Source organism: Stomoxys calcitrans, chromosome 3 (genome assembly GCF_963082655.1).
Source record: "Stomoxys calcitrans chromosome 3, idStoCalc2.1, whole genome shotgun sequence".
Taxonomy (NCBI): domain Eukaryota; kingdom Metazoa; phylum Arthropoda; class Insecta; order Diptera; family Muscidae; genus Stomoxys; species Stomoxys calcitrans.
The window spans coordinates 81,487,348-81,515,138 of NC_081554.1; the positions used below are offsets into that span (position 1 = coordinate 81,487,348).

The 27,791-nt window shown below is 40.4% G+C and overlaps 1 protein-coding gene across 1 annotated transcript; it reads left to right on the plus strand.

Annotated features, from left to right (window-relative positions):
• Window positions 1-967: 967 nt before the first annotated feature.
• Window positions 968-27,519, plus strand: LOC106084952 (uncharacterized). The gene is made up of 7 exons (XM_013248939.2): window positions 968-1,933; window positions 6,598-6,856; window positions 6,923-7,389; window positions 7,456-7,746; window positions 7,814-8,051; window positions 8,114-8,202; window positions 26,754-27,519. The coding sequence occupies exons 1-7, from the start codon at window positions 1,049-1,051 to the stop codon at window positions 27,042-27,044; spliced, it is 2,520 nt and encodes an 839-aa protein (XP_013104393.2). The 5' UTR covers window positions 968-1,048; the 3' UTR covers window positions 27,045-27,519.
• The last annotated feature ends 272 nt before the right edge of the window (window positions 27,520-27,791 follow it).

The window sequence follows — 27,791 nt, forward strand, 5'->3', positions numbered from 1 at the left end:
GTTTAATCTTGCTATATACGGTTCCAAAAGTCAACGAAAATTTGTATACCTTATAAAATTTTTCTACACAATTGAACATGATTTCGTAAAAAATTGATTTTGTAAAGGGTGATTTTTTTGAGGTTAGGATTTTCATGCATTAGTATTTGACAGATCACGTGGGATTTCAGACATGGTGTCAAAGAGAAAGATGCTCAGTATGCTTTGACATTTCATCATGAATAGACTTACTAACGAGCAACGCTTGCACATCATTGAATTTTATTACCAAAATCAGTGTTCGGTTCGAAATGTGTTCATTCACCGTAACGTTGCGTCCAACAGCATCTTTGAAAAAATACGGTCCAATGATTCCACCAGCGTACAAACCACACCAAACAGTGCATTTTTCGGGATGCATGGGCAGTTCTTGAACGGCTTCTGGTTGCTCTTCACTCCAAATGCGGCAATTTTGCTTATCTACGTAGCCATTCAACCAGAAATGAGCCTCATCGCTGAACAAAATTTGTCGATTCACTGAAAATGATTTCACTGAAAATGATTCACTGAAAATGGTTTGCAAGCGTTGCTCGTTAGTAAGTCTATTCATGATGAAATGTCAAAGCATACTGAGCATCTTTCTCTTTGACACCATGTCTGAAATCCCACGTGATCTGTCAAATACTAATGCATGAAAATCCTAACCTCAAAAAAATCACCCTTTATTAACGAAGGAACAAAAAGAGGAATTGGTTAAAATGCTGCATTCGACATATCAACTTGCCTCAATCTAAATGTGCCACTTTTACGATATTGGGAAGACCTAGCAGACCGTACGGTCTTTGGTTTACACATTAAACAAACTTCTATCGTAAAGCCATTTTTAAGTCAGTTTGCATTTGCATTTTCCAAGTGAAATGGTAACTCTGGAGGTAATCAACTGAACATACTTCTTTCGTGACAACTGCTGTCAAACTTATTTTCATTTGAAAAATTGAATTGTGCCGCTTTGTGAAATTGTTTTTCAATCGTGTTGGAGATTTGTAAACTTGTAATCAAAAAAAAGACCATGAATTCCCGCAAGAATAACACCAGCAACAGCAGCAGTGAATCTGCAAATGCCATAAGCTACGTTAGAGATTTTAGTGTACAGGCGGCTATATATCGCAACAACAAATCAGAGGAATCACTGGTTTTGCTAAATCGCAGTGCTTCCCTGCTCAGCACTGCCATACTGCCTCAATACTTTGCACCCGGCAATTTGGAAATATCGAAATTCTACATTGATTTGCATGCTGTGATGGGAAGCTTATCCGCTGATTCAGATGCCTTGTGGGCCTGTGTGGCTGTATTGCAGCATTGTTCCAAGAATTTGGAGGCTCGTGCGGCCATTGTAGATGAATATCGTTTTATACCACTGTTGACATTTCTCTTAAAACGCACCCAACCGGGAGACAAACAGCAGAGAGTGTTAACTTTATTACAGGAGTTGACATTTGGCATAAAAATTACATGGGAAGAGCCATATATTGTGGTATTGCTGGAACAATTAGTGCAAATTGTCTACCAAGCCTCAGAGGAGGGCGAGGAATTACATGCCCAGTTAGCTTTGTCCACGCTTATAAATATGTGCTATAAAAATTTTGTTGTTCTATTCCTGTTCTTGCGTTCTGTAAATATTTCAAGCTTCAGTCGACGCATACAAAACTATGGAATGTTGGCCAATAAAATGTTGATCATTCTCTCTGAGGACATTCATTCGCCAGACCAAAAGGAGTTGCATTTATTTTTGCGTTCATGCTTTGCTGCTATCGATGAATGCATTAAAACATGGAATGTTCCACACTTGAGGCATATTGTAGAGTTTCTGAAGGATTCAAAAGCGCACAGTGGTCTCCATCAGGCAATGTTGAGCTATCAATTTTACTTTGAGGATATCGAAAAGGTTTTGGATGTAAGTAATATTTGGATGTATATATTAAGTGTTAAAAATTATTCGCTGTTGTTGTAGCCAATATTGCCTGTTGTACACTAAGGTGGTAGGCTTCACCAATGAAGACCAATTTGGCACGTTCAACTGGCTGTCATGGGATTGCTTGGCAATAGTCTTTAGCTTTAGTATGGTATTTGATGTTTTCTGGAGTCTTTTGGCAAATGCTGTGCAAAAATCGGATTGCCCGAATGTTATTATGAGTCTTATTCAACATCTGGATGTCAGTTACGCCAAAAACTAAGTCTGGTTACCTAAGTAGGTTTTTGTCATCCGCAATGTTTGGAAGGCTGCCACGTTTTGTTGGTATGCCAATATGTCTAGTTCCATGGAGACTTCTTTCTGTATACAGGTAGGGTATAGAACGGCAATGACTTTGCAGGGGGGATTTAAAGGTAACCCCTGAAGGTCTCTATCAAGTCCTCAATATCCCTTTTTCACATATAGGCTTGCATTCCTTGGCCAGATTCTGTTAAACGAAGCGATTTTTTTATAGCCATATACTTGAATGTTGCATGAAGTAGCGATGCTTGACAAGTTCCCTTATGAATTGTTCCGGTATACAAAACCTATTGCTGGGGATTGTTGTTTTGCCCGTCCACTATTCATTTGCTCAGATTCTGCAATATATCCATATTGTAGAGTTTCGGTAGCAACTCTGCAACTTAGATAAGGTGCGTTGAAAGCGAGCTGTTTGTAAGATAAGTAGGACTGGCCAAGCATAAGAAGAGGTTTCGTATGTTGTTGTAGCAGTGCGTTATACACTGAAGTGGCAGCCCTTGCCGAAGAAGGAATCCACCGGGTCAATCCGGTACGTATAACCGGCTACCATGGGATTGTGCCCTGGACTAGTTCAGATTGCCTTGGATACGGCTAGGTAGTCTTACAATGGTTGCTATAAAAACAGCCCAGTAGATGCAGCTAATGTTTAGGTTGAATGAGTAACCATGGAGGCCACCCCAACCAGAGGTAAGCATGTCCGCCTATGACGCCGATCCTCTGGCTTCAAATCCGAACCTAAACATTTGAAAGCATTTGTGAGGTACACTGCAAAGTTAAAACTTCTGTACCAAGTGGTTTCGTTATGCGGCACGCCGTTCGGTCGTTTAAAAAAGCAGGCTCCCTTTTTTTTAGCTTAAACTTTTATCAGACTGCACTAATTGCACTGTTCCTTAAGGGAATGCTCATGGGATATTCAGTAGTAGTAGAGTAACCTACCATAAAGATTTTTCACTGGGAGGTCTGTACTTCTGTATTTCATTAGCAAGAAAGGAAGGACATAGCGGGAGACGACCGTAGCGTAGAGGTTAGCATGTCTGCTTATGACGCTGAACGCCTGGGTTCGAGTCCTGGCGTGATTATCAGAAAAAATTTCAGGGTGGTTATTTTGTCATATTTGTGAGGTATCCTGTCATGTTAAACTTCTGTATCAAGTGCTGTCGCTATACAGAATGCTGTTCGGACTCTTTCGCTATACATAATGCTGTTCGGACTCTGCATAACAAAGGAGTTCCCTTATCATTGAGCTTAAACTTGAATCGGACAGCACTCAGTGACCCGGCACGGGATAGCTATGAGCACCACACAGGCTGGAACATTTAGCTCTGATCTGTGTGGTGCTCATTGCTGTTACGGGAAGCTTAGATGCGAGCTACCGGGCGCGTCCACAGGTTGCGGATAGTGGAAAACTCTATATGGAGTAGCTGCAACCACAGTCGAGGACAATAAGCGGTTTCGAGCGGAGAGTCTCAGTGAGAAGCCGGGCGGCACCGGTTCTCACATAAATACTGAGTGCCTGTGGTTACCTCCCCCGGCAACCCACAGTAGTTCTGGCCCAATTGCCTTTCAGCAGATGCAGGCGCCTCAACTCCTACAGATCTAGATTGATGCCAATGTGCAAGAAGTGTGTCAAACGGGATAACTATGAACAACACGCTGGCTGGAACTTGAGCTTACCTGGAGGCTACATGGCGCGTCCATAGGGTAAGGATAAGTGGAATGCTGCAACGACAGTCGCGGGCATTCAACGCTATTAAGCGGATATTTGTTGTTTTTGTAGCCCCCTTTGTATGTGGAGGTAGCGACTTTCGTCAAGCTCCATCGGTAGAATCGCCGTGGTAACTGTGTGGCCATTGGTTATATAAAGGCGCGAATAACCCGCCTTGTCGCATTGAGTATCATAGGCACTATTTAAAAAAGAGCCAGTCTCGCCGGCCTCTCACTGAGACAATTGTAGCTACCCCCTTCCACAAACGGACGAACCAGGCAGCTCCCAGCTGAGGTTCTCGTAATGACGATGAGCATCACATAAATCGGAGCTCAGAGTTCCAACCCGTGTGGTACTCATAGTTATCCCGTTCTGAGAAGCGGAGAGTCTCACTGAGAGAGGAGTGTCTCAGTGAGAGGCCAGGGGGCACCGGGCCTTTCGTAAATACTGAGTCTATTATGCTCGATATGACAAGACGAGTTATTGGCACCTTTAAATAACCAACGGCCATCACGTTCCCGCTGGGGATAGCTACTTCCGCATGCCAATGTAGCTACAACATCTACATATTGCCATGTCGATCTTTCTTATGCACCGGAACATGCTTGCTCACCTGAAGGAGCTTGACGAGGATCGCTACCTCCTCATGAAAATGTGACTAATACAACACCACAACATAACTCCTTTATTAGTGGTCAGTGATATCTTTTCATAAACCAGCAACTACTTCAATCGACGGTAGACCATTCGAGTACAGATTCCTACCTCGCCAACAACTCCGAACAGGACGTCCTCTCTACTATAATGTGTAGTTCGAAAAATGACATGAATGCAAGTGCGGTCTCTGGTTCGCTTGGAGTGGAGGAGCTCTCCTTGGGATATTCGTCCGCCTTCTCATATTCCGCAATGCCATCTTGTCCAGGAACGGAGATTATAAGGGATTCTAAACATTTCCACGAATCCAAGGCATTAAACGCCGTCATACTGTCCATCTGAATCTCTGGCTACAAAGGCTATTTTAATCGAACAGACCTCGCTGATCGAAAAAAAAACATGTCTCGACATCATACGCCATATGCGAATAATTTCGTGCCATCATTGTTGAGATCCTGTATGCTTCATTTATCACGATTCTCCAGAGAATCGGCTAGAATACATTCCCTATAGGTGTTTCTCTTGTCACCCGTCCTGACCACATTAAGCCCAAATTTGCATTGATTATTATGACACGTGGCACTTTATTTGAACAATGTGTGATATTCCGGTAGACCACCAGGTGGTCCAGCTTGTGACTATCGACCCTATTTTCGGGTCGTCAAAAGCCTCCTAGCTATCCAGGAAGGCCGTAAGTGTACTTCTTCTGTCGTGGCTCCTTCTGTTTGAATTTTTACGGGGTTATATCCTTTCCAATTTCATGTCTATCCGTCTTTACTGCGATGCGAATTTCAACCTTTTTGCGATTCCGTGGTAGGACAAACTTTTGACCTTTTCGAACTCCCTGGTACGAGTTGTCCCATCCACAGCTTTCCGCCATACCAGATCCCATTTGTCAGGTCTAGTGTCTCAGTGGCCGTAAAAGTCATTTTAATTATCTAACGAACCTCTTTCGGTGTGAGTAAATTGGGCACTGTGCCTTTCGATTTTTTTCCTCCGTATTCCATTTTCCATGACAGTTTCGAATAGGGGATCAGTTGGTTCCCAACCATTTCCTTGTAAAGATTTTCGAAAGGAGCGAAAGTCTTTCCAGCTGGTGTCGTATTGGATAATGACTACTCTGACCTCTCTCACGTTGTTTTTGTTCTAGCCATACTTGGAAATAGCGATCCTCGTCAAGCTCCTAAAGTTCACCAAGCTTGTTTCGTTCCAGGGGACTGATAGCCGATGGAATATGATGGCCATTGATTATTTAAAGGCGCAAATAACTCGCCTTGTCTTATAGAGCATCGTTATTTAAGCAAGAGCCGATGCCGCCCGTTTTCTCACTAACACTCCCTACTCGATACCGCTAATTGTTCGCGGTTGCAGCTACTCCGTATGGAGCATTTTACTCTCTCGTGATAACAATGAACACCACACCGACCGGAGCTCATGGTTCCAGCATATGTGCTGCTCATATTTCTCTCCCGTACATGACCTTGGTATGTAGGTTCAAGCCACATATACATTTAACCTCTCGTATAAGTCCTCAATTATAATCATCATATGATACAATCCTAATGTGCTAAGCAGGTGGCATAGAGGAATAGATAGATGTTAATCAGAGGTGACATCACTGGATCAATCTGTACCGTCACCGTGCTGTGCAGTTTGCGAAGTCCATGTTGATTTCACCCTTTTGTAAAATTCAACAAGGATCGAGAGAGAAGAGAGATCGGTCTGTACGTTTCCCCTTCACCCAACTCGGGGTCTAGATTTGGTAGCGTTACCATTGCTCATTTTCCATATTTTGAATAATTGAAGAGTATGAGGTCGATGAGGTACTCAACTGTCCGTTACAAATTTCGAATCAAAGAAAGATTTAAATCCCCTAAAATAATTACTCACCTATTGATTATAAGACCGCTAGCACTTTTTCCAAACGGCTTTTGATATACCCTCAATTTTCATTACAAAATTAATTTCTTTTTACTACTTTATTTAGCGTTTAGAAACCAGAGCAAGCATGGACGATTCAAATGAGGACACGCGTAAGCATCAGCAAATATGCTTGGGATTGCTATTTGAACTAATGGAGCACATCATGGACCTCTCGGGTCAAGTGGATGAGGAAGGCAAAGAAAATGCAGCCATAAGTTTAGATTCCAACATTCCTAGAATCTTTGAACTGTTATGTAACTGGCTGCAGTCTGCAGTGTGTGGTGTGCAAGCTATAAATCTGCTAGACAGCCTAGTCAGGCTTGGTAAGTCTTCGCCAACAATTTACGAGTAGTTCCACAAAGTTATGTGAATATTTTTTCTTCTTCAAGCTAAAAAGGAATCAATAGCACCACGTATTTCACGTGATCCCTCTGTGGTAATTCAATTGATAAATTCGTCCGAAAAACCTGAGACATCACCTCTTCAGACTGCGGCTGTGCTTCGGCTTTTAGTTTCACTATTGCATCAGACAAAAACGGAGAAATTAATTTTGTCAAAAATAACTGAATCGTATTTTGATAAAATATTGGCTCCATTGCTGGCGATAAAACCGGAAATGCCAGACAATTCCCTGAGTAAGGAGGAAATTGAAAAGTCCATTTTCTGTCTGCTGCTGTTGATAAATTTCACCGATATTGCCAAGAAGGCCTATTTTGAGAAGTGTTGCACTTTATTGCAATTGCCACAAATACAGCATGCCTTGGCCAGAGCCATGATTAGTGGCGGCGAAAGAGTTTGTTCTGCAGTTTTTCAAATATCTCAATTTGAGCATTTTCCCCAGACAGAAGTGGCCAAGGTGAGATGTATAGAAACAATTGAAAATGGTAATAGATTGTTATAATCTTGATATTCCGGTTTTTAGCATATTTCAAAACTGAATTCTTCCATCAATCAAATGTCCACTTGCTCAGCTCCATCTGGAGACCAATGGCGTAATTTAAATGCTATTCTTAAAAGCCATAAAACTTTCGTTAGCAAAGAGTTGGAAGAACGATTGCATGCCTTAATCGATGTCATATCTAATGCTGAACGTAACAATCAACTCAACAATGTTGCAACCTCACAGATTATGGAGTTATTCAATTATAAAATTAAAAATTTAAATGCTGCAGAGAAAAGCATGCAGAAGCGGCTGGAGGATGCCAGTAATGAGGTAAATTGAACTTGCTACTTTGGTTTGCTTTCATTGTGTATATGTTTTCCTTTTTCCCCTTTTTCAGATTACTCAATTGACTCAACGCATCAATTTTCAAAATGCCGAGCTGGAAAAGTACCATACTATGAATTTTGAGCTACACATTAATCAGGAATCTCTTCAAACGCAATGCAAGGATTTGAAACATCAGAAAGATAACTTGAAACGAAACATGACGGAGCTTATGAAAAAACTATCAGAACAATCGGAGACACTACAAATCAGTGAAAAGCGTTTGGCTGTCAAGGTTTCAGAAATGATTGGTTAGTTTGTCTTATGGCCGTTATTTATGTTGTTATGTATGAAAATGTGTCTTCTTTTTTAGTGCTGCAAAAAAGCTACAACGATCTCAAGGATCAACTTCAACAAAAAACAGAGGAATTGGAGAAATTGCACACAGCTAGCAAAGAGAGTGTAAGTTTTATTTTAGTTCTCTGTCACTAGGGTGTCCTATTTTAAAATCATGTATGAGCTGTTTACACAAGAATTGTGTTATATGTAACACCAGTTAGACCGGTAGGATTTGCTATGCCCAAAAATGTCCCTTTGGAAAAAGATTGTTCTTAAAGCATTTTTAAGCCGATAATCCAGACGATCTGAGCTAAGCGTCATTCTCAGATTCACATAAATATGTTCAGTGTATTTGTAATCTGCTTTCAAAACCATGCTTTTATATCACATAGCTGACCCGGGCCCGCTCCGATGCGCCTTCTTTTACTTTATATGGAACAAAAGTTTCCTTGGAATATTTATTTTCGACAATTAAAGAGCTTTTAGTGAAATACCATGCTACGATATAGTATATCGCTTGAATAACAGTTTAACAATATAAGTGCCTTTACCTGAATCCCATATGATCTTTATTGGTCTACGAATTTAAGTTTGTCTGATTTAGGGGTGTTTTCGGGGGTGAGGTGGTCCCCCAGACACTTGGTCCTGAAAAATGCCAGCATCGTGCTCCTCTCTTAAATACTATTTATTTAAACCCCATATTGCCATTTGCTTAAGAGGAGTTAACAGGATGAGGTGTCTCCCAAACACATGGCCCCAAAATAATTTATCAAATTCGTTTTCTAATCTCAAATACCTTTCATTTGAGCCACATATAGGCATGGTCAAAATATTTTTTCCCTTTGGGGGTGTTTTGGGAAAGGGGTGATGCCCTAAATACATGGTCCTACATTTGGATATCAAATTCGTATTCTACTCCCAAATACCTTTATTTGAGCCCCATATTGCGATGGTAACTAAAAAATTGCTGTTTGTGGGGTATTTTGGGAAAGGGTTAGACGCCCAGAATATTGGTCCCGAAAATGGGTATCAATACTTGCTCTATCCCCCAATACCTTTCATTTAAGCTCCACATTGACATGGTCGATAAATATGACCGATTAAGGGGTGTTTTGGGGATTGAGGTGGTCCCCCAAACACTAAGCCCGGAAAATATATCAGCAACGTGCTCTATTCTCATTTATTTGAAAAACATATTGCCTTTGGCCTCAAAATTGAATATCAAATTCGTTTTCTAATCTCATTTAAACTCCTTATTGCAAAAGTCAGCAAATATGTACGGTTTGGGGTATTGGCCCTAAAAACTTTGAATATTAGGTTCCACTCCCCTAATGTTGATATCAGATACATGGGCACTCCCACATACCTTTAATTTGAGCCCCATATTTCCATAGTCGGCAAACATGACCGGCTTGGGGGGTGTTTTGGGGATGGGCGTCTACTCAGTGAGTTAGCCTTGAAAATATATATCGGATTCGTGTTCTACTTTAAAAACCCTCTTATTTGAGCCTGATATTGGAATAGTCGGAAAATACCTACTATTTGAGTGGTGTTGTGGGGGTGGGGTGGCCCCATAGACACCTTTTCCGAATATTGATATCAAATTCGTGCTTTACTTCCAAAGACCTTTTTATTTGAGCCCCATATTGCTATGGTCGTAAATTTGTGCCCTTTGGGGGATGTTTTTGGTGAAAAGCGGCACCCCAAACACTTGGTTCCATATTTGGATATCAGATTCGTATTCTACATTCAAATACCTTTTATTTAAGCCCCATATTCCTATGGTCAGTAAATATGTCCAGTTTGGGGGTGTTTTGGGAAAGGGGTGGACCCCCAGAAACGTGGTCCCACATTTGGATATCAGATTCGTATTCTACTCGCAAAAACCTTTCATTTGAGTCCCATATTGTCATGGTCGGTAAATATGTCCGATTTAGGGGTGTTTTGGTGCTTGGGGTGGTCCCCCTAACACTTGGTCCGACATTTGGATATCAGATTTCTTATCCTAAATACCTTTTATTTGAGTCCTATATTGTCTTCATTGGTGTAAATATATGTTTGGTAGATTTTAGGGTGTGGCGGCCCCCTAGGTACCTATCCGAAATTTGGATATAAAATTACTATATGATACTATATGAGAGCACACAAAAATTCGCTTAAATCGCAGCACCCATCTCCGAGATCTGGCGTTTCTGAAAATTAGGGTAAGGGGGAGGGTACTGCGCTACGGTGGCCTGCACATTTATACTCACCTTCCAAATCCCTTTCATTTCATATCCATATTACCTCAAAAGGCAAAATGTCCTAAATGTTTTTTTTTGGGTTGGGGCGATGTCCCAGACAATTTTGACTCCACTTGTATATTATATTCTCACTCTTATGTTTAGGTTGAATGGGTAGAGAGGAAAGGGAGAAGTGTAAAATATGTGAAAGAATAATAAGAAGAAATCTAATCAAAGGGTATAAACAAAAATGGATTTAGCAGTAAATGGGGATAAACAATGTGGATGATATCAGCTTACACAAAAGCCTTGTAAACCCTAGCAGATAAAGAAATTGCAGAAAGTTGGGAACTACAACTTTGAGATAGTCAGCAGCTTTATCTACCTCGACACCGCCGTAACCGAAATAAATGACACCAGTTTTGAAATAAGACGAAGGATAATATTGGCTAACTGATGTTACTTTCATTGAGCAAACTGCTACACTCGATAGACGACAATTACACTATATTATTCAATCCCATGGCAGCCGGTTATACGCACCGGATTGACCCGCACCGAATCCTTCATCGGCAAGGGCTGTCGGTTCAGTGTACGTGTTCTACCATTTTTCGTCAGGGGAGAGGCACATCCCGCGGTTGGAAAGAACCCTGGACCCTGGTTCTGTTCAGTTTGCCAGAACCGCCTCATCATCGGTCGGTGTCGGTGAGGTGTAACCGGTGCATGGAGTGGGTACATTTTCGATCTTGCTCTGGCCTCACATCGCTACGGGAGCATAGTCATACTGAATATGTTGCAAGGTGCTGTGTGAACAAAGCCTGCAGTGGGTCACAAGCGTTGTCGTCGTCTCCTTCTGCGTCCTCGTCGTCGGACAATGTAACCCCCCAACCTCTCCCGTGCGGCAATATACGCAACAGCAGCATTCCAGGTCAGGCAATGGTCTGAGAGGCAAGATCGAAGAGATAGTGGATTTTATGAATCGTAAGAACATATTAGTTGCAGCGACACAAAGCTGACCAACATCTACAGCCTGCACAGTTGTCACGGATGCAATGTGCTACCTAAGGATCGCTTAAGGAATGGATGTGGTGGGTTGGCCTTCCTATCTATATTGACCTATCTCGCCTGCGCCTGGCGCTAGTGACCCCAACATGGAGAATAAAAGTACCTTTTATGGTCTTTAGGTTAGCTCGGTCTGAGCCATTTTAGGAACAGATGTTGGGAGTCTTTATACAACTTACTGTTCCAAATTTCAGCGAAGTCGGGTAATAAATGCGGCTGTTATAGGCCTAAGACCCAAAATCGACATATCGGTCTATATTGTAGCTATATTCAAATGTGTTCCGATCTGACCCTTTTTGGTTCTGATATCGACGGGCCTAATAAAACTCACTGTTCTAAATTTCAGCGAACTCCGGTAATAAATGCGCCTGTTACAGGCTTAAGACCCTAAATCGGCATATCGGTCAATATGGCAGCTATATATAAATATAGTCCGATCTGAACCATATTTGAGACGAATGTCAGGAGAACTAAGACTACCCACTGTTTCAGTGAAATCGGGTAATAAATAGAGCTTTTAGGGGATTCAGACCCTTTGTCGCCAGATCGGTCTATGTGGTAGCTATATCTAAATATAGTCCGACCTAAACCACATTTGGGTCCTATGTTAGGAGGCGTAAAATTACTCAATGTTTCAAATTTCAGCTAAATTGGTTAAAAAATAAAGCTTTTATGGGCTTTAGACCCTTTATCTGGAGATCGGTCTATATGGCAACTATACCTAAATATAGTCCGATTTGATCCAAATTTAGGTCAAATATCAGGAGGCTTAAGATAACCCTCTGTTTCAAATTTCAGCGAACTCGGTTAAAAAATAAAGCTTTTTTGGGCTTCAGACCCTTTAACGGCAGATCGGTCTATATGACGGCTTGGATCCTATGTTAAGAGGCGTAAAACTACTTACTGTTTCAAATTTCAGCGAAATCGGTTAAAAAATAAAGCTTTTATGGGCTTCAGACACTTAATCGGGAGATCGGTCTTTATGGCAGCTATATGTAGATATAGTCCGATCTGGACCATGTTTGGGTCCTATGTTAACTTTCAGCAAAGTTAAAAAATAAAGGTTTTATGGGCTTTAGATCCTTTATCTGGAGATCGGTCTATATGGCAGCTATACCTAAATATAGTCCGATTTGATCCATATTTAGGTCAGATATCAGGAGGCTTAAGATAACCCTCTGTTTCAAATTTCAGCGAACTCGGTTAAAAAATAAAGGTTTTATGGGCTTCAGACCCTTTATCGGCAGATCGGTATAAATGGCAGCCTTATATAAATATAGTCAGATATGGACCATATTTGGGTCAGATGTCGGGAAGCCTTAAGCTACTCACTGTTTTGCAAGCTTCAGCGAAATCGAATGAAAAATAAAGCATTTATAGGCATTAGACCCTTTATCGGAAAATCGGTCTATATAGCAGCTATATTCAAATATGGTTCGATTTGGCCCGTTCAAGAACTTAACTAGCGTGCATCAAAAAGACGTACATGTGCCAAATTTCAGCTCAATATCTCAATTTTTTAAGGCTCTAGAGAGATTACAACAGACGGACGGATAGACAGACAAACACACGGACATCGTTAAATCGACTTAGAATTTTACGACCATCCGAAATCTATATACTTTGTAGGTTCGGAAATTGATATTTCGATGTGTTTCAAACGGAGTGAGTAAATCCTTCGTTGGTGGGTATAAGAATTAAAATTTCGGTTACATTTTATACACAGTTTTTTTTTTTAGATTCAATAAAAAAAATTATTGAATCAATTTACTTTTTAATTAAAAATTTTAAAAAATTTCAGTCACGATTGTAATTGAAATAAAGTTCAGATTCATTTAAAAAATGATTGAATCAATTAATTTTTTAATTGAAAATGACAAAACTATCAATCAGAAAAAGTTCAGATTCAATTAAAAAAATGATTGAATCTCGAACACCTCGACATATGCGTCTAAGACCCCATAAGGTATATATATTCGTGATCGTTATGACATTTTTAGTCGATCAAGCTATGTCCGTCCATCCGTCGTAAAGTAAGCCGCTTGAAATTTTGCACAAACACTTTTTATTAGTGTAGGTCGGTTGGGATTGTAAACGGGCCAAATCGATCCATGTTTTGATATAGCTCTGCCATATAAACCGATCTTGGGTTTTGACTTCTTGAGCCTCTAGAGGGCGCAAATCTCGTCCGATTTGACTGACATTTTGCACATGGTGTTTTGATATCACTTCAAACAACTATGCTAAGTATCGGTTTATAACCTGATATAGCTGCCGTATAAACCGATCTTGGGTCTTGACTTCTAGAGCTTTTAGAGGGCGTAATTATTATCCGATTTGCCTGAATTTTGCACGTGGTGTCTTCCAACAACTGTGCTTTATATGGTTCAAATCGGTTCTTAACCTGATATAGCTGTCATATAAAGCGATCTTTTGTTTTGACTTCATGAGCCTCTAGAGGGCGCAATTATCGTCCGATTTGGCTGAGATTTTGCACGTGGTGTTTTGGTATTTCTTCCAACAACTGTTCTAAGTATTGTTTAAATCGGATGGTTAAAATCGATTCATTACCTGATATAGCTGCCATATAAACCGATCTGAGATCTTGACTTCTTGAGCCTCTAAAGGACGCAATTCTTATCCTATTAGGCTGAAATGTTGTATAAAGTATTTTGTTATGACTTGCAACAACCATGCGAAGTATGATCAAAATGGGTTCATAACCTGGTATAGCTGTCATATAAACTGATCTTGAATCTCGACTTCTTGAGCGGTTAGAGGGCGCAATTCTCATCCGATTTGGTTGAAATATAAAGCGATCTTTTGTTTTGACTTCTTGAGCCTCTAGAGGGCGCAATTATCGTCCGATTTGTCTGAAAATTTGCACGTACTGTTTTGGTATCACTTTCAATAAGTATGGTTTAAATCGGTTCATTACCTGATATAGCTTCCATATAAACCGGTCTGGGATCTTGACTTCTTAAGCCTCTAGAGGGCGCAATTCTTATCCTATTAGGCAGAAATTTTGCAAAAAGTATTTTGTTGTGACTTGCAACAACCATGCGATGTATGGTCCAAATTGGGTCATAACCTGGTATAGCTGGCATATAAACTGATCTTGGATCTCGATTTCTTGAGCCGCTAGAGGGCGCAATTCTTATCCGATTTGGCTGAAATTTTGCATGAGACTTGTTATGACTTCCAATAACTGTGCTAAGTATGGCGCAAATCGGTACATAACCTGATATAGCTGCCATATAAACCGATCTGGGATCTTGACTTCTTGAGCCTCTAGAGAGCGCACTTCTCATCCGATTTGGCAGAAATTTTGAACTACGATACGATTTTGATCCCGATATTGCTTCTTGAGCCGCTTTGGCAGAAATTTTGAACAACGCCTTCTCCGATGACCTTTAACATACGAGTCCAATATGGTCTAAATCGATTTATAGCTCAATACAGCTACTATATAAACCGATCTCCCGATATTTCTTGAGCCGCAAGGCGCAATTCTTATCCGAATGAACTGAAATGTTACACAATGACTTATACAATGTTTAGCATTAAGTTCATTTATGGTCCGTATCGGACTATAACTCGATATAGCTCCAATAGCATAACAGTTTTTATTCATAATTCTATGTTTACCTGAAAAGAGATACCGCATAAAGAACTCGACAAATGCGATCCATCTTAGTCTTACTTTTCAAATACGAACTGAGTGAATAAGGGTAAATTTTTATCAGAATCCAAGGTGGTGGGCACCCAAATTTCGGCCCGGCCGCACTAAGCACGCTTTTACTTCTTACTTGTAATACGTAACTCTTGAACGTCTTGAACGAATAATAATACTAAGATTTCAACTTTTGGGAAGATATATTTAATATATTAAAGCCTTTATTGGTAATTTAAATAAAAAAATGGCAAATTAAAAATTTCCACTTAACATATGCTCATCTTGAATATTTGCATACTTAATTCCCGACGCCGGTTTACGATACTCCAACGCCATTGAGGAGGATAAATTTTTGGCTGTAACCGAGGTCTGTTGCATACGACGACGATGTAAAAAGAAGAAGGCGGCCAAAATTAAAAGAACCAGAATAAATATCAAGGGTATGATGTACGACAGCGGTGATGCTCGTTGAACCTTGTCCATGGGTGCTGTAGGTTTTGTGTGCATGTTACTGCTACTGCGTGGTGTAGGTTTTGGCTGCATAGTTGCCTCAGGATGTGAAATCATTGTATTAGGAGCTACAAATGATGTGGGATTAACTGCCATCGTTGGCAAAGCAACAATAGTTGCAGGAATAGTATTGGTAAAAGCAAATGGTGTGCTCTCCATTGTGGAGGAAGGTAAACTTACCACCGTGCTAGTGGTTAATGATATGAATGTGGGTAAGCCTGTCGACATAAATGTTGATGTTGTGGCAGTTATAAATGCCGAGTCGCTATTAACCATGGCCCTTGGGGTAGTGGTTGGCATAGCAATGAGTGAAGCCTTTAGAAAACCCGTTTGGGAGCAAGAGCAACGCAAAAACTTTCCTAATTCTGCTGATTTACAAGCTTCCGAAGACCATTGCGAGTTATAGGAGGACTTCATGAAACACTTATTTACTCTCTGCTCCGAGGGGTATATGTCCAATTGCACATTGCCTGGATTGTTGTTCATGTCCTGTAGTTTCAGTTCCTGCAAATGATTGTCATCTATGATTTCATAGATATTATATTGTATGAGGGAAGACTCCTCCTCTTGTATGTTCTCATGGAAGTTGAATGATTTTATAACCAAACAATATCTGGCTTCACTTTGAAGTATTTTGGAATCCAGAGCCTTGAACTGGACTATGAGTTTGTCGAAAAGGTCTTCGGTGATTTGAGTGGTTGAGGGCTGTTGCAAATTCTCTCCCTTGATCTGTTTCAAAGTCAACGATACTGTGGAGGTCTTCAAAGATTCTTTCTTTAGACTTTTCTTTAGGCACATTTTTTGAGCCAACTTGGAGATTTTCTCTATAAAATGGTCTACGGCCTCGGGGGAGTATTCCTCGGTTTTCAGTAGATCCTCTAGCAGAATCATTTGTGTTCTTTGATATAAGTCCTGGTTTTGATTGACAATTCTCTTAAAACGTCGTGGCATGGCGTCTTGTCGGCGAAAACGTTTCTCCTCTACTTTGGGTGCTTCAATGAGGTTTTCCAAAATTTCCAAAAGCTTCTCAATGGTGGTCTTATCCATTTGTTTGGTATAATCCAAAACTTGCTTTGACCTTTCCACAAACTCGTGTATGTTATCAGGGCTTATGTAGACACTGTGGCCAGGCTGCTCTAAAAGCTTTTCAATTTGTTTGGTAATCAAAACTTTGGCATAACTTTCAAACCTTTCGCGGTATTGCGATTTGCCATTTCGAAATGTTATCAAAGCCATAGTGACCTGATTGAAGGCATCCTGAAAATCGGTCAACATAAAGAGGGAATTTACCTTTTGCAAATATTCCTCATATTCGGTGTCACTTAGCTCCTCAAAGTGCAGGCTAATCTCTGTGTCATTGACAATCTTACTGCAGGCCTGTCTGATGTCACACATTTCTACCGCAAACTGCAAAGGCTTCTCAGCAAAAGGCAGCGTTGTCTCCCAGGTTTTGTATGCGAAATATTTGCCAAACGACAAATCAAAAGAGTCCATGCGTACTTTCAGCTCATAGCGCACTGGAGAATCTAAGAGCAAATCCTTGGCCTCTTGGGAATTTATAACGAAGGTGGTTTTCAGGGCTATTCCCCCCAAGGGTTGAACAAACACTTTTAAAGCCTGGGGCGGGGAATTTGTGTGTAGGTCTATGGTGAAATAGCCGGTTATAACCTTTTTCCAAGGCTCTTCTTCAAAGGCCTCACCATTGCTCGTCTGGCCCATGGCTTGCAGTTGTTCGCTTTGTACAAAGGGTTTGGGACAGGTAACATCCAAGCGAAACTTGTACATTGCATCTCCCTCAAATCCAGGCCAGGTCAGTTCGCTTTTCAACTCCTTCTTGGGAATATGCAGTGTTATCTCTCTGTTAACGGTGGAATTAGAAAAGTCTGCTATTTCCTCTAGGAAATATTTTTCAAGATTCGATACCTTGGTGTAGCCATAGTACTCCTTGTCCAGTACATCACGTGCTATAAACTGGAAACCATCTTCCTGGGCACTTAGCCAACTTGCCTCGCAATTGGCCACTAGATTCATGACAATGACCGAAAATTTAAATTCTTCATTAGTCGAAGGATTCAAATTGGGCACATCCTGAAAATCATAGCTGATAAAAAGTGAGGACACCACCTCGACCTCTGATTTGACTCTGGAAGAAATATCGTTTATGGTCACATTGGCCAAGACATGATACAAACCTGGCCTTTCAAACCTCACTTTGAATTCATTTTCATTGTCTTCCCGATTGAAAACCACAGCTTTGGTGTTGGCATCCCTGAGTTGCCATTTTATGCTGGTTTCCAGCACCTGGTCAAAGTTTCGAAGAAAAATGCGAAATGTCAAATTCGAGCCTTGTCCAATTCGAGCCGCAGTCGGTATGATCATGGCCTGAAAGCCCTTATTCAAGACCTCAACCATAAGAACTTCGCGTGCTAGAAGGCGATTAGTCTTCCACTCCCTGACTTGGGCTTCCACAGAGGTCTTTCTGTTGGGCATCAACATATTGGCCGGTATTGCCAAAACACTGGATATGGTGTTTTCCAACTCCTTGTCTTTATTATCGATTTCCTCCAGTCGCCATTGCATGAAATAATCATATTTGGGCTTGCAGAAGGCAACCCTGGCCACCACATTATACTCCATATTGGCCACAATCTCTTCGGAGCCTATCAACAGGAAATTGATGCCCTCCGGTACATTGCTATTTTGCAAAATACCCTCAGCATAATCCAGAGTAAACACCTGTTCCCTTGTCGTCTCCCCAGCATCGGTTATACCAATAACATGGAAAATGTAACTAACTCCAGGCACCACTTGCGGCTTGTTTATTACAGCCATATTGTCTTTGGAAATTTGAAGGCGCTCCTTGGTATTAAGCTGCTGCTCCAAAGCCCTCACTGCTTTCCATACCAGCAATGTCTCGCGTTGGGTTAGAGGTTCTGGTCCCAGTATTTTAAAGAATATTTTAAATTTATACGATAGTTTAATGCCATCTTTGGGCTGAAATGCTATTGTAACTCCATCCGATTGTTTCGATGCTGTTTCATTTTGTTCCTGCTTACAGAGGGTCTGTGGAGCCACTATGCGAAATGAAGGCACCTCCTGACATAGTGTGTTTGGAATTTGGAAAATTATTAACAAAGCACAATTGATTTCAAAAAAATACTTCATTTTGTTTGGGCGTGGTGAACTGCATCGCCTAACCGTATCAAAAATATGCGAATTGTAAAAATTTTTGACGGAAATGTTGTCATGGCAATCTTCCTTTAGCTGACCAAATGACCAATGACATTTGACATGCGAGGGGGACCTGTAATGGTGACCATGGTAACATGAATGTCCGTCAAATGGAACATGTGTTTGACCGCAGCAGTGTCAGCGAGTGTTTGTTACAAAAGTCAATTCCATGAGGATATCAAAGAGTACAGATGTACAGGTCTACCACCATGTGCCATATAAGCCCTCTGTTCATTCCTTGGTCAAAAACACCACCACTAAGGTGTTTAAGCCTGGCAGGAGGTATGGGTGGTATTTATAACCAAGACCGGCAAGGCAAGTTATGCGACACCAAAGGCCTATAGACCTATAAGCCTTAAATACTCAAACGCATGGAACGCATCGTGGATACCATGATAGACAAAGGACATCCAGCGAACTGATGAAATATAAACATCATGTCTGTGTCAGGGAAAGTCGGTGGAGATTGCCCTGCATAAGGTTGTGCATAAAATAGAAGAATCCTTCTATGCCACAATGTACACACTGGCAGTGTGCATTGACATCGAGGGGCTTTTAATACTGTGCGGACCGACACACCGATCCAATCCTTAGACCATTCCTGTGGGGAACGGATGGATACACCATATGGGTCCCATGACATATATATGTATACTAGCCAAACCGGGCCCGCTCCGCTGCGCCTTCTTTAACTCTCTAATATCTTTTTAGGGTGGGGAACCCTCACCCTGAATGCGGATATCAAATTCGTGCCATTGTAGCCTATAATGCTGAACGCTTTCGAATCCTGGCGAGAACATCGAACAAAACGGTGTTTATCCCCTCTTAATGTTGGCGACATTTGCGAGGAACAATGCCATACATGGTCATTAAAAGAATTTTCCGCAAAAAGGTGTCGCATTGCTGGACGCCATTCGGACTCGGCTGTAAAAAGAGGTCCTTTATCATTGAGTTTAAACTTGAATCGGAAAGCGGATTGATGTGTGAGAATTTGCTCCTTCTTGGTTCCTGGTGGTAATGTTCTTCCTTTGGGTAATGTTCTCATTAGGGGAGGGATGGCACCTCAGACATTTCGACTCAAATATTGATATCAAATTCGTGCTGCACTTCCAAATCCCTTTTATTTGAGCCTCATATTGCCATCGCCGGTAAATATGAACCGTTTGGAGGGTGTTTTGGGTTTGGGGCGGCCACCTTTGCACTGGAATTAGATATCAAATTCGTTCTTTATTCCAAACGGAAATGAAGTTCAGTTTAGGGGGTGCTTTAGGGCGTACTCCAAAACACCTAATACCTTTTATTCGAGTCCCATATAGCCATGGTCGGCTAATATGCCCATTTGGGGGTATTTGGTGGCGGACGACCTCCCATTACTTGGACCTAATGTACCATATTTGTAATCTACTGCCTAATACTTTTCTTTTGAGTCCCATATTGACATGAACTTCGAATATATCTGTTTAGAGGAGTTTTGGGGTTGGGTAGGGGCCCGCTGGGTACTTGGACCCAAATTTTAATACCATATTCGTTTTCTGGTCTTCAGTACCTTTCATTTGATATCCTTATTATGCCCATCGGACCACTTTCGGATATGGGTGGCGTTTTTGGGGTAAGGGGGAGGATCAGCCTCCACCTGATATCTAAAAATTATATAGCCTATGTTTCCTTCCAGGCAAACGTACACAATCTATGAAAATTCTAAGAAAATCGGTTCAGCCAAGTATCATAGTCATAATGGGGCTAATGGCGTTTTTGAGGGGTGGCAAGACCCCCTATACTTCGATCTGATTTTGTATGCCAGAACGTCCAATATGTCTGTTTTGGGGTTGGAGAGGTCCGATGGGTACTTGGACCCAAATTTTAATACCATATTCGTATTATACTCTCCAATAACTTTCATTTAATAGCTAAACTGTCCCGATCGGTCCACTTTTAATTTTGGGTTGTGTTTTTTTGGTATAAGGCGAGGGTCCGTCCACCTTCCGATGCCGAAATATAATATAATTCCAGACCAACTTCCACAATATGCGAAAAATTCGAGAAAATGGGTTCTGCCGTTTTTCAGTCTATACGGAACAAACAAACCGAGTCCCATATATCCGTTATATCCCATATATCCTTATTGTGCCCATCGGACCACTTTCGGATATGGGTGGCGTTTTTGGGGTAAGGGGGAGGGTCAGTCTCCGCCTGATATCTAAAAATTATATAGCCTATGTTTCCTTCCAGACAAACGTACACAATCTATGAAAATTTTAAGAAAATCGGCTCAGCCAAGTATCATATATTCACAATGGGGCTAATGGCGTTTTTGAGGGGTGGCAAGACCCCCTTTACTTCCATCTGATTTTGTATGCCACATTCAAAATCTACTCCCGAATGCCTTTCATTTGAGGCCCATATTGAAATGAACGTCCAATATGTCTGTTTTGGGGGAGTTTTGGGGTTGGAGCGGCCCGATGGGTAGATTAGGCATTTTATCGCCACTCCTATTACCAATACTGACTGAGGAGAGATTCAAAGGGGTAAGGATCCGATCAGCTATGCAGAAGGGCCAAAAGGGTCTAAGAAAGTCTCAGTGAGAGGCCGGGCTATAGCAGCTCTTGCATAAATACTGGCTGACTATAGTGCTCGATATGATAAGGCGAGTTATTGGCGCCTTTACAGGAGCTTGACCAGGAGGACCAATACAAACACATACAAATGTGGCTAAAACCACAACAACAACGAAGAATTAAATCTACCTATTCACGAGGAGGACGAAGGTGGGCCAATTTGACGCCACACATTTCCTCAATAGAACGATTTCGATGTCTGACAAGGTCAATGTCACACATTCAGGAGCATACCGAGAAGACTCACAGGCGTTGGGCACTACATAGACGGGCTCGAAATGGAGTTGAATCGGAGGATAGTCCACTGGCTCTACTAGGGTGTGATTAGACCAATATTGACTTATGTGCAAATGATGAGGACCACGCCCACCAGGGGACTGGAGAATACAAAAAAATAGATGAGAATCCAGGACCTGAGATCTGTTTTCGAGTGCCTGACCATAATACGGTCCTGCAGGAGGAGATTCGGGCGATTTTTTTTTTAATTTTTATTTTATATCATATCTTTCAAAATGGGGCCGAATCGGCCAATATTTCCTTACGCCTCAGTAGTTTGGTACTCTGCGATGGACAAAAAGTGTAAAAGGCGGAGTGATGAGGACCACGTCCACTAGGGTACTGGGGACTACTCTAAATATCTGACCCACAGATGAGAACCCAGGGGAGGATCAGAACAACTCACTGTTTCAAATTTCAACGAAATCGGGTAATAAATAAAGCTTTTATTGGCTTCAGACCCCTTGTCGGCAGATCGGTTTATATGACAGCTATATCTAAATATAGTACGATCAGAACCATATTTGGGTCCTATGTCGGGAGGCCTAAATCTACTCACTGTTTCAAATTTCAGCGAAATCGGACGAAAAATAAAGCTTTTAAGGGCTTAAAAAACTCACTGTTTCAAATTTCATCGAAATCGGTTAAAAAATTAAGCTTTTATGGGCTTCAGACCCTTTATCGGCAGAAAGGTCGATATGATAGCTATATCTAAATATGGTCCGATGTGAACCATATTTAGGTCTTATGTTGGGAGGCGTAATACTACTCACTTTTTCAAATTTCAGACAAATCGGGTAATAAATAAAGATTTTATGGGCTTCAGACCCTTTATCGGCAGATTGGTACATATGGCAGCTATATATAAATATAGTCCCTTCCGAACCATATTTAATTCGGATGTCGGGAGGCTTAAAATAACCTACTGTTTCAAATTTCAGAGAAATAGGTTAAAAAATAAAGCTTTTATGGTCTTCAGACCCTTTATCGGGAGATCCGTCTATATGGCAGCTATATCCAAATATGGTCCGATTTGGCCCGTTCAAGAACTTAACCAGCGTGCATCAAAAAGACGGATCTGTGCCAAATTGCTGCTTAATATCTCAATTGTTGAAGGCTGTAGAGTAATTACAACAGACAGGCGGACAGACGCACGGACATCGTTAAATCGTCTTAGAATTGTACGACGATCCGAAATATATATACTTGGTCGGGTCGGACATTGATATTTCGATGTGTTGCAAACGGAATGACTAAATGAATATACCACCTATCCACAATGGTGGGTATAAAAATAATTTTGAAATTAGAAGGAAGGCTTAAAACAACTCACTGTTTCAAATCTGGTTATAAACGCTGTTTTTTTGGGCTCAAGACCTTTAATCGGCAAATCGCTCTATATGGCAGCTATATCTGAATATAGACCGATCTGAACCATATATGAGTCGAATATAGGGAGGCTTTAATCAACTCACTATTTGAAATTTCAGCGAAATCGGATAATAATTGCGGTTGTTATGGGCTTCAGATCCTAAATCGCAGATCGGTTTATAGGGCAGCTATATCTAAATGTTGTCCGATCTGGACCATATTTGGGAGTGATGACGAAAGACTCACTGTTTCAAGTTTCAGCGAAATTGGGTTATAAATGCAGCCTTTATAGGCTCAAGACCCTTAATCGAAAGATCGTTCTATATGGCAGCTATATCTGAATATAGATCGATCTGAACCATATTTGAGTCGGATATCGGGAGGCTTTAATCAACTTTCTATTTAAAATTTCAGCGAAATCAGATATTTGCGGCTTTTATGGGCCCAAGACCCTAAATAGGCGTATCGGTCTATATGGCAGCTATACCTAAATATTGTCCGATATGAACCTTATTAGGGTGTAATGACGGTAGGCTCAAAACAACGCACTGTTTCAAGTTTCAGCGGAATCGGGTTATAAATGGAGCTTTTATGGGCTCAAGACCCTTAATCGGCAGATCGCTCTATATGGCAGCTATATCTAAAGGGTGATTTTTTAAGAGCTATAGAAAAAAACATAAAATTCAGAAAATGCATGAAATTTTTATTTGAATCGATAGTACGGTCCATATAATTTAATGTTTGAAGATTATTTCATGTAAATATTGACAGTGACTGCGCCTCAAATGATCCATCCGCTTAGTCCAATTTTGACATACTCTTTTCAACATTTCGGCTGGTATCTCACGAATAAATGCTTCAGTATAGTCTTCCAATGCGTCAATTTAAGCGGGTTTGTTTGTATAGACATGAGAGTTTACAGAGCCCCACAAAAACTGGTCTAAAAGTCTTAAATCGCACGATCTAGTCGGATAATTGAACGCTCCCGAACGTGAAATAACGTCAAACTCTTGCATTTTGGGCAAAAAAAAGTTGAATATCATCTCATGATAGTTCTTACCATTCACAGTTACGTTACGATTCCCATCATCTTTGAAGAAGTACGGTCCAATGATACCACCAGCCCATAAACAGCACCAAAGTGTGACTTTTTCTGGATGAATTGGTAGCTCTTGCAATGCTTCTGGCTGATCTTCACTCCAAAATCGACAATTCCGCTTAGTTACGTACTCATTGAGCCAAAAATGAGCTTCGTCCTAAAATGGAAGAAGCGCGCGATGAACTTTCTTAACAGAGCACGCATTTTGATAATAAAATTCAATACTTTGCAAGCGTTGTTCGTTTGAAAGACGATTCATGGTTAAATTATAGACCAAACTGAAGATGTTTGACTGTGTAAAAGAACACGAATCATGCGTGAGCTGTTTAAACCACGTGTTGCCCAAAATGAAATGTCGGGAAGCTTAAAACAACTTACTATTTGAAATGTTAGCGAAATCGGATAATAATTGCGGTTTTTATGGGCTTAAGATCCTCAATCGGCAGATCGGCCTGTGTGATGGGTAAATACCCAACGCTTGGGTATTTATTGGGTAAATACGCAATAAATACCTTTTTGGGTTTTTATAATTTTGCAGATATCTTGGGTATAAAAACATTTTCCAATTTATTTTTGATGATTTCGTATTCTTTGTATATAAACCTGACCTTCTTATCTCATAAAATCGGAATTTAGTTATATAAAGCCGCTATATAGACCGATCTCCAAACTTGAAGAGGCAATAAATTGGTAATTTTTCATGATTTCGTCGATTTCGATAAAATTTGGCACTGTGAATTCTGGTAGACCCCTAACCATTTCTGTGAAGTGTGGTACAGATAGGACTATATTTGGATATAGCTGCCCTATAGACCGACAGCCCAATCTCCCGATATATTGTAGGGTATTGAGGCCATAAAAGATCCATTCATTACCCGAATTCGATGTAATTTGGCACAGTGAGTTCTGGTAGACCCCTACCCATTCCTGTCAAATGTGGTTCAGATCGAACCATATTGGGATATAGCTGCCATATAGGCCTATCTCCCGATATAGTGTATTGAGCCTATAAAAGGAGCAATTTTCATCCGATTTCGATCAAATTTGGCAGAGCGCGTTCTGCCTATTTGTTGAATACGGTCCAGATCGGACCATATTTGGATATAGCTGTCATAATTAGAATTAAAAGACATCTGGTGCAAAAAGATGAGGGTGAAAAGAAACAATGGAAAAGTAGTACTGGTAATGGCAGAAAACGTACGTTTAGTAACGCAATCGGTACTATTTGGTTCTTTCATTACAGATGGAGCTACAGGTCTGAAATTTGGAACATAGGTACAACTAAGAAATAAATGATGTACGGAAATTTCGTACATTTCGGTACCAAAATTGGTACCATTTGGTGCTTTTTGTGCAGATGGAGCTTGAGGTCTGAAATTTGGAATGAAGGTACAACTAAGAAATATATGATGGGTGGTTAAATGATGATACGACATGTGGAAAAAAACGTACTAATGTGGTGCAATTGGTACCTTAAAATAATATAATATATTGTGTGCGATAAAAATATTAGAATCGGACTGCGTCGACCCGAAAGGCTTCGGGTTAACCAAGTTTATCAACGGCATTCCTCTGGCCTTCACTGCCAAATCGTCGGCCCTTTCGTTCCCCCTTACTGCTTTAGGGCAGGGACCCAAACTATGCGGATTGTGCCATCCTCAAAGAAGGCTTTAATTCTTACACCCTTATTTTCTTGCAATCCTTTGTGACTGTAAAAATGCAAAAAAATTTCGAACGAATCGCATTACAAATCTCCGAGATCTAGTGTTTTTAAAAATTAGGGTATTAAGAAGTGCTTTTTAGGGGAGCGATGGCAGCTCAGACATTTCGACTCAAATATGGATATCAAATTCGTGCAATACTCCCAATTTGAGCCCCATATTGCCTTTAATTTGAGTCCCATATTGCCATGATCGGTATATATGCACCGTTTGGAGGGAGTTTTGGGGTTGGGGGCGGCCACCAGTACTTTGCCCTGAAAATAGTTATCAAATACTTTCTCTACCCCCAAATACCGTTAATTCGAGCTTTAATTTGCCATAGTCGGACATGAAGTTCAGTTTAGGGGGTGACGCCCAAAAGCACCCCCTAAACTGAACTTCATATCCCCCCAAACACTTGGCTCCAAAATTGGATATCAAATTCGTTTTCTACTCTTAAATACCTTTCATTTGAGTCCCATATTTTCATAATGAGTCAATAAACCTATTTGACGTATTTTTAGGAGGAAAAGCGCCACCTGGACATGAACGCGAATTTTAATGTCATATTCGTAATCTACTCCCAAAACCTTTCGTTTGAGTCTCATATAGCCATGGTTGGCTAATATGCCCATTTGGGGGTATTTGGGGAAGGGGCGACCTCCCATTACTTGGACCTAATCTTTTATGCCGTATTTGTAATCTAATGTCGAATATTTTCATTTGAGTCCCATATTGATAGGAACGTCGAATATATCTGTTTAGAGGAGTTTTGGGGTTGGGTAGGGGCCCGCTGGGTACTTGGACCAATATTTTAAGACGATATTATAAGAGATCATGCACCGTAGAATGGTAGAAAAGATATGCTGATATTGATTCTTAACGACACATTTTTTCCCTTCTCACTTCCAGTCCCTACGCATTGATAAACTCAAGAAGACAATTACCGCATATGAGGTTGATATGAAAGAGAAAACACGCCACATTGAGGAAAAAGAACGAGAGTTGGCTAAAACCCAAAAATCCCTCGAAGAGCAACGAGATGCCAAAAAGAAATGCGATGGTGTTATCACCGTTCTCGAATCACAGCTTCAAGAAAAGAATGAGCAAATACGTAACTATGAGTTGGAGTTGAGCGAGACAGAAGAACTGCGTAAGACAATTATGAGTTTGATGGAAAGTAAAAAGCCTAAACGTAAATAATAAAAAAAAAAAAACACAATCATTAATAACACTATGCTCCGATTTTTAAGCAGCATATGCGTTATTAATTATTCTAAGAGTGGAAAAACCTATGAAAATATTTTATGCATGTGGTTGGAACAAGCCGAGGAACCGAAATCTTGAATTTTTATGCATTTTAATAATTAAGTTGCCACATATGGCATAAATGTATATTAACGGCCGCATTCACAAAACTTAATGAAGGCTTAAAATAGGTTTTTTTGACTGTTCTATAATGGAAATCTGTCAAATCCAGAGCAATTTCAAATCTACATTGAGTTTTGTGAATGGCGGTAAAAATATATGTGTACACTTATGTAAGTATATGAAGGAAGAGGTCCCATTTCGTCATCGTTTGTATTAGTTTTCTGTCAGTAATTGTAAAATATGTTAAAAAAAGAGTATTTTATATTTATTTATTAAATTCATCATAATCATTATCATAAATGCATGATTAGGGACTCAACTCAAGTTGTTGTTATAAATTCATATTTTTTTTACAAAAATTATATATATTTTATAAAACAAATAATATTTACATATATCAAATCAATTCCATTAAGGTAAAACAATTTTATAATAAATCTGATATGATATATTTACAAAGAGTAAAAATTTAATTTTACATCAACTACAGCAATGTCAACTTGGATAAAGTTTCAATAATTCATATTTACAAAGGTAAGAAAATTAATATTTGGTCGTCTTCGAGTTTAAGCGGTCAAA

Excerpts from the sequence above, each read along its gene's own strand:
- LOC106084952 (XM_013248939.2), top strand. The coding sequence starts at position 1,049 with ATGAATTCCCGCAAGAATAACACCAGCAACAGCAGCAGTGAATCTGCA. Across the intron at positions 8,052-8,113 it reads CAAGGTTTCAGAAATGATTG|TGCTGCAAAAAAGCTACAAC; the intron begins GTTAGTTTGTCT and ends CTTCTTTTTTAG. Across the intron at positions 8,203-26,753 it reads ACACAGCTAGCAAAGAGAGT|TCCCTACGCATTGATAAACT; the intron begins GTAAGTTTTATT and ends TCTCACTTCCAG.